This window comes from Amblyomma maculatum, chromosome 6, assembly GCF_055883805.1.
Source record: "Amblyomma maculatum isolate TAMU_Amacu chromosome 6, ASM5588380v1, whole genome shotgun sequence".
NCBI classification, from domain to species: Eukaryota; Metazoa; Arthropoda; class Arachnida; order Ixodida; family Ixodidae; genus Amblyomma; species Amblyomma maculatum.
In genome coordinates, this window is record NC_139349.1 from 148,114,859 (window position 1) to 148,122,951 (window position 8,093).

Sequence of the window (8,093 nt, forward strand, 5' to 3'; positions counted from 1 at the left end):
GACACTTTGTTTCCTCTGTAGATCTATGCTGCCCCAACCAAACTGAAGCGCGACCTTCTTTGTGTTCGTATGCCTTGCTCTGATTTTTAATTCAATCGCGTGAGTCGAAGCGCCAACTCTTGTTAACGCCCTAAGGCCCATTCGAAAAATGACGCGGAGATAAAATATAAGCTGGCATGGTGCCGATAGTGTAGCAATAAAAAAAAAAAAAAAAAAGACTCCGCTCGAGCTGAAGAAAACCTATGACAAGGATCACGAGAGGGGTTACTTCTCGCACACGCCCGGCCAAAAAAAAAGGCCAGTAATCTAACGCCAGCAGCATCGTATTGAACGTTTATGAGCCTATGCAACATAAAACGTCTTACCTCTTGAAGTCAAAAATACTGCACGTGAAAATTCGTAGGCGCAGGTCCGGCGTCTATGACGGAATAAAGGACATCAAAGAATGATAAGGCATTCCCTGTTTTCTGAGGAAATATGTTTGACTTGTGCTTTTGTGGAATGAATTGGCTGGCTCTCGCCGCTTAAATGATTGTTTGAAAACGTTAACATGAACAAATTTTTCCAGATTACTGAGAGTAAAAGGAGAAGCTTAGTAAAATTGTTTTTGAGTTAATGCCTCACCGCTGCTGTTTATTCGAGCTTTCAACTACGTCAAGCAGGACGTGTAATTCTGTTCGCACTTGTATAGGTTTGCTTATTTAAAACGAGATCCTGCGACTTCAGTTGCTCTCTGTGAAATTACACTAAGCATGGTACACCAAGCGCTCTGCCATACTGGCTCTTGGATAAAGGATTTCCGTAAGAGTTCTCTGCGATGCAACAATTCTGTACAAATAAGTGAACTTAGTGCAAGGACCAGGTGGATGCAGTAAGTAATCACCCATAGACGTCGTGCGTTTTAGGCATAAGGGCTTTATATGCATTGGCCTGACGGTCAGAATAATCAGCGCTACTCGAACGGCTGTCATCTAAATGTTTACGAAACGTTCTTTATCACAAGCAGCAACTTCTTCCGAACCGCCATAGGAATAGGTAACTGCTCAATATTGATTCTACTTCTGTGTCAAACACATGTAAGTTGCGCAAAAAGAGAAAGTTTCTGCGCATCATGAGTAACATTCAGGGTGTCTCACCTGAAAAATCTTGCAACCGGTGACGGGGCAAGTGATTTCCTCCATGTCGAAACCGTTCTCCAGAAAGTACTCACGCGCACATTGCTCCACAAATTCAACTCCTACCACGCGGTGACCCATCTCCAGGAACCTGAATTTCCAATGAGCAAAAGCGCTGTGAGCTACACCGACCCCGATACATGTGCACATCACGCGGACACTGCGAATGGAGAGCCCACAAAAGAGAAGGTACCCCATGCTGCTGCTTTCTGCACCAGAACTTGTAGTCACAATATAAATACGGAAGCAACAAGCCGCTTTCCCTTTCGAAGGGTACACATAATTGGAGAAACCACCTTTCGGACGCTTAACCGGCGCTTACTTCTTAATGTTTCGAACGCTGCTTCCTTATCACCAAAATGTATTTGCAAATACCTAAAACCGCGTTGGTGCCAAAAGGCCGTCATATTAGTGCTATCGTTGTAGAAGCAAGGGGAGCATTGTTTTGCAGTTCAACGCCTTCCTGAGGCTTTATGAAGCAATATGCAATGCTTGTGGTTTGCATCAATTCAAATTGATCCAGGATTTCCTTGCCCATTAACTCACGGCGCCGTTAGGCCACAAGCTACGATAGCGCTCATAGCGGTCTTTATAGACACCCAAGCTGGCAGCTGAGCTTATTAGTTGTAGGTTTCGCTGACGACAGAGGGTCTAGGCTCATACTAGTACTACCCTTCTCCTGTCCATTCTAAATCTGGCTGCAACATATAGCCTTAATCAGAGCTCATAATCGAAGATCTCGAAAATTTGACGCTGACGCAACTTTCAAAAGGAGAATTATTTCTATAATATAGGAACTGATAACCAACCTTACGACCGAATATAATATGGCTTTGATTTTGTAAAAGAAGAACCAATTATATGTCTTCAAATTTTGCATAGTGTTCTCTTTTCGTCAATTTCTATTTGCTGCCTCGGGTTTTATTTGGAATATATTTAAATAGTTTTGTTATTTGTCAGAGAGAGGTTTTGTGACGTTTCATGTATCAACGAGAACAAAAAGTGAACGCAATAATGAAATTCTCCTTGCTTAAGGTTACCACAATTGAAAGACGTTGCGGGGTCACAACAAAAGAAAGGGCGCGGGGGAAATTAAAAGCAAAGGCATGCGCGCTCATTTAACAACAAGATAATTAAAAACAGAAATATGTAACATGCGGTGATGAAATAGATACAGAAGTGCTCATTCTCACTTGTCGGGTGGTTGTGCAATTGTGACCGCCCTTGTGCATAAAGAACTTGTCCCCGCAACGCTCACCAATGAAAGTAAGCACGTTTTGGCGCTTCATTCAGTTAGCCGCAGTTAAATATTCCTTTCACAGCCTTTAAAACTCACTCCTACATAATAAATATCAACTAGCGCTTTTATTAGGGTGTTGCTAAGGAGCGCATTTCTCCACCACGTCTTAGAATATGAATAAAATAATCAATACATCCGCAGATGTCCCCTCGAAGAATTCTTAGATTTTTCATATTGACAAAAACATTCCCGATTGATATTTGGACAGTCTTGATCCTTAACTATGTGTTACGAGCAAAGATTGAATTTTGAAATTATCATTTTGCTGTTCTTTGGAATCTGAAACCCATTTTTTTAAAAAGTGCGTTGTTGGGCGAGTCGGTCAGACATATCTTCCAAGGTATACGGTGCACACAAAAAACAAGGTCGAACAACAAGCGCAGACTGGCGACTGAAATTCATATGAAAGGAAACACATCTTATTTGCCTTCAAGCGTCATATCTAATCCCTTGCGCAGTTCAGAAATCTGCCTTCTTTTTTATAAAGGTTGATTGAACGGTCACTTACACAATCATCCTCACGCTTAATAATGAAAAACGCCTCGGCAAGTTGACGTGCGACCTAGTCTCTGCTTCTCTTTAAAATTCTTGTTTTCTTCAGCAAAGGTAGGCATGGCTTGTCGCGTGCAGCTTCCGGACAAGTGCCCCAGTGCAAGGCTAAATTCGACCCTGTCTTATAGAAAGTTGGTGTTCCCTTGAGCGGTCATTTAAACATCTGCACGTCTGACTGATGTACGCCCTTCCACAGGTTAGGGGAACCTCATAAACAACGCCCGTCCGACAACTAACATATGGGTTGGCATGACGCTTACGACGTGCCGGTGTGCTTTCTGCACCGTGCAAATTGGCATCGTTATGCCCGCTTATCATGTCCGCAGAGATAAGTACGCAAGACTGCGTGAAGCGTCATGTCAACCCATATCTTAGTTGTCGGACTGGCGTTGTCTACGAGGTACCCGAATCTGTGGAAGGGCATACATCGGTCAGACGGGCAGATGTTTAAATGACCGCTTAAGGGAACACCAGCTTTCTATAAGACAGGGTCGAATTTAGCCTTGCACTGGGGCACTTGTCCGGAAGCTGCACGCGACAAGCCATGCCTACCTTTGCTGAAGAAAACAAGAATTTTAAAGAGAAGCAGAGACCAGGTCGCACGTCAACTTGCCGAGGCGTTTTTCATTATTAAGCGTGAGGATGATTGTGTGAGCGACCGTTCAATCAACCTTTATGAAAAAGAAGGCAGATTTCTGAACTGCGCATGGCATTAGATATGACGCTTGAAGGCATATGTGTTTCCTTCCTTATGAATTTCAGTCACGTGTCTGCGCTTGTTAGTGTGTACCTTTCTCGCCCTTGTTTTTTGTGTGCACAGTATACCTTAAAGAAACCCATTTCATAGCATTTTCATAACAATCGTTGCAATATAAATCCCGCCTCTATATAATGCCTTACTTGTTCTGAGGTATTGTAATAAATAATTACATTAGAATATATTGTACAGCTTACTCATACTGAAAATTGATATCGCAGAAGGCTGTACTTGTACTCACTGATAGAAAGAACACGAACGCTGAGACTATTATATCTACTGCCCGGTCTTGCGTGTTGGTAAACGTGAGCAGGCAGCAGTGAAGGGTGCATTTTAGTGAATTCTACACTTACAATGAATTGCATGCACGGTCACTGCGCTCAACCAAAAAGCCTCGAATTTAAGCCATAAACGTTAAAAAGAAACTTGGGTTGCTGGTCTGGGAAACTATATTTTAGTCGGTTGGCGTGTAAACTTCTCCCAGTAAAATATATTTCTAGACCCGTAACCATTGTACACTTCAACATTACAAGAAAGGAAATGTTGACGTCCTCCACCTCACTTGCTCGTTTTCTTGCAGTAAAAAAAAAAAAGAAAACCATTGTTTTGGTGCATAAAATCCATCCTACTAACGATGTCTTATCGATTGATTGTTTGCGTAGACTAGGAGCAACTACCGCCTATTGCTAAAACGGTCCGACGAAACTTTTACCTCGCAGACAAAGGTTAGATTTGTCCTGCAAAATGCATACACAAATGACTCCAGTTTGTAAGCTTGGTCGAAATGGCCACGTGTTTGGCCATATGTGCCAAACAGTCTTTTTCTTCACTAACTGGAGAAGAGGTTGCGGTGAACTTACCACTTCAGCTCGTGTGCTTTGCCGCACAGTGGAATGAACACCTGTGCATCTCGTTTTCCAGCCATGATGACATCTTTGTTGTCACTCAGGGCCCTGTGTTAAAAGCGACAGACGGGATCACAATATTAGAGCTGTCTATATTTCTTCACCAGTCGTACGCATACCACATCCCTATTCACGTTTATTTCTTGGTTTCCATGCTTCATTACTGAGCAGACCGGGATAACCGCTAAACTGCGCTTCAATTAGATCATATGTTCAATTGCATGATTTAGAGCGTCCATGTTTCTTGTTTCCATGTTTTTCGTTGTAATCTCATGCGGAATTCCAAGCTGTAAACAGTTCATATGTACCAACATAAGTATGCCTATGTGAAGTTATCAGAATGAGCCTTAAGGACTGGAAGCTCATGTTTTGCAGTTTTCATGAAGGTGTTAAGAACATGCGAGAAAGAAGTGCCAAACAGAAGGGATAGTCATTATATTAGTTAGGAACATAACGTATGCCCCCTCTTCAGCGCGGCACCTTATGCACTGGGGTAGTAACCGTGCCATGTACTTCTTCTCTCGTACCAGTTCAATGGCGACGTGGGTAGACACTAGGTGGTTTCACAAGTATCTAAACTAACAAATTACGCTATCCACAAATGTGCATCATAAAAACGGACTCAACAATTCACTTCTGGATAGCCACGTTTCCGCAGCGATTCTCAGCCTTCGGAAATGACTGTTGAGGACCCACAACCTGCCGACGCTGCAATGCCTCATTCGTTTCGAAGCAGCGCTTCAGACTGATGGTCAACCAGCTTTCTGTTCCCGGCATTGTAATCTACAAACAAGTCGATTTATCGTTGGTCTTTTATATTCAGGGACTATTTGTTAAATTAAACAAGCCCCGCCGTGGTAGTGAAGTAGTTAGGGCGCTCTACTTCTGTGCCTAAAGATGCGGGATCAAATCATGGCGGCCACTTTTCGATGGAAAAGAAAAGCAAGGCGCCTGTGTGCTATACAATATCGGTGCATATTGAACAATCCCAGGCGGTCGAAATTTCCAGAGCCATCCGCTACGGCGTCTCACATAGCCTGAGTCGCTTTGGGACGTCAAACCCCATTAACAACAAATAAACAACCACTTTTTGTTAAATTAGTCTTCTGTCTTACCAATTTGTCTAAAAAGACACTTGCGTCAAACTGTTCAGTGTCGCTGGCTACGCGATTCTTTTTTTTTTTATCTCTTCCATTACAGTTTCTGATTTTCTTATTATATAGGGCACGAAGGAGGAGTTGAGGAAGGTGGTCATTCAGCAGAAACGGAAATCATGATAAACTAGTCATGGGTCAAAAGGCAGTTTGCCTGAGCGAATCGATCATGTTTCCTAAGCAGTTCATTGTAGAAAAGGCGGACTGATCTGCTGTACTCTTCATTCGCACCTTCAAGGCTGCAAACAAATAACAACTAAGACGATAAATTGCGTAAATGAATTGTTTGCGCTACATGAAACCAAGATGCGAATAGACTGTAAGCGGTAGGCTCACTGGATATTTGGTTCCCATATTTCGAAGTGCTGAGCAATTCATTTCAATTTATTTTTCTTTCAGTCGAAATTCACAAATACGCATTTTTATTTCACTTCAGAAAGCGCCCATTTCTTCTGGTTTTTATTTTATGGCAATTTCATGAACTTCATATTCCCTGACCTAACTATATCCTGTGGAATTTGGGGCATACCTAGAAGACGATTTCGTGGTGTAAAAAAAAAAAAAAAACTCGTTCTCGCTAACATTTCAAGCGTTTGGAATAGATTCATTTACAACGAGTTGTTCACACCATCTCTACCCCCCCCCCCCCCCCTCCACCAGAAGCACACACTCTACGTTGTCTGTCGCATTCGCTGTGTTTCTATATAACGTGCTTGTATTTCAGTATTTTCACAGGAAAAAAAAAAACAAGCTTCCACACTTTCTGTTGTTTCATATCAGATTAGCTGTGCGTTGTAAGAGTAAAACCGTGAGCGGTTTCCTGGCAGTCTACGTATCCGTCCTACCAAAGGCACCGGTAATACCTTCAACTCACCCGCCAGGGTGGCGCAGTGGTTACGGCGCTCAACTACTGTTCCCAAAGACGCGGGATCGAATCCCGGCCTCGGTGGCCGCTTTTCGATGGAGGCGAAAAGCAAGGCACCCGTGTGCTGTGCGACGTCAGTGCACGTTAAAGAACCCCAGGTGGTCGAAATTTCTGGAGTCCTCCACTACGGCGTCTCTCATAGCCTGCGTTGCATTGGGACGTTAAACCCCAGAAATAAATCAATACCTTCCACTCCTTACAATATTTTAAGAAATGCATATACAGCATTTCAGCCCAGTTTATATAAGAATTGAAGTGCATTCAAAATTTTAAACTGAGTTTCACAGGTTATCTCAAGCTGGTGAGCGTAACGATTGCACAAACACTTTTTTATTTTAATGACGCATAGCGGCCTTGAAGACGCTATCACATCACAATAAATAACCAATATTTCCTCACATGTTTTATTCTTCCTGTGCTGAAACAATGCTGCATTATTCCATCTCACATTTCGTCGCAATAATGCCAGTCTTTGCTGATTTTATATGCTTCTCCTTGGTTCAGCTAAAGAACGCATATTTCACAGCCAGCGTAACTCATTTCAAGTTGCCCTACAACGCGCCCGCACTCTTACCATTGACTCTTCATTTTTGGCCCTTTGTGCTCCAATTTAGATCGACCTGTCCAAATGCATCGCTCCCGTCACGTTCTGATCTGCCTTCGCCAAAAATGTAATAAATCGCCAATTTGTTCTGCTAACACTTACGCGTCATCGTACTTCGCCCGAATCATGATGTAGTACGTCAAACCAGGTACAGAAGGCAACAAAATGAAATTATATAACACTATGTGCAGCACACGCTTTTTTCTTTCAGTATGTAGCACACCGTCGCTCTGACCGCTGCACGTCGAAGGGAAATGTATCTTCCTTCAATAATATGTTAAGGTAAACTTACACAGCGGTAAACGCCAGATAACCCTCAGAAGCACACACCACCAGCACGAACCCAGCTTAGCCTGAGCGTCGTCTTCTTCACAACAGCACATCAGTGCGTCGTCGTCATCTAGATATTGCGCACCGTAACAGTATTCCCCGCGCGGGAGAAGCACCGTCCCGGTGCTGCCTACGCAGGAGAACTTGAATGGTATAGTTTCAGACGGGCGACGTGAACATTTTCTGGATGAGGGGTTGTGGAAGGATACTTGGGCTGTAAAGGGGCGATCTCATAGGTCACATCGGTGACTTGTCGCAGGACGCAGTAAAGACCCACGTAACGAGGCAGAAGTTTCTCGCACATCCCCACACGATGGGCCGGAAGCCAAAGAAGGACGAGGGAGCCAGGAGGGTAGTGGACGTCTCGGTGATGTAGGTCATAACGACGCTT

The 8,093-nt window shown here is 43.4% G+C and overlaps 1 protein-coding gene across 1 annotated transcript in view; it reads right to left on the reverse strand.

The window, feature by feature from the left end:
- The window catches only part of LOC146186990 (thiopurine S-methyltransferase-like), a 54,717-nt gene extending 47,217 nt beyond the window's left edge, over positions 1 to 7,500 (reverse strand). Inside the window, exons 1-4 of the mRNA XM_084608157.1 lie at positions 7,475 to 7,500; positions 4,645 to 4,737; positions 1,137 to 1,266; positions 366 to 418 (exon numbers count right to left, since the gene is read on the reverse strand). Coding sequence (XP_084464283.1) covers positions 366 to 418; positions 1,137 to 1,266; positions 4,645 to 4,737; positions 7,475 to 7,500 — 302 coding nt within the window. The remainder of the gene's footprint in view (positions 1 to 365; positions 419 to 1,136; positions 1,267 to 4,644; positions 4,738 to 7,474) is intronic.
- Between the last annotated feature and the right edge of the window lie 593 nt (positions 7,501 to 8,093).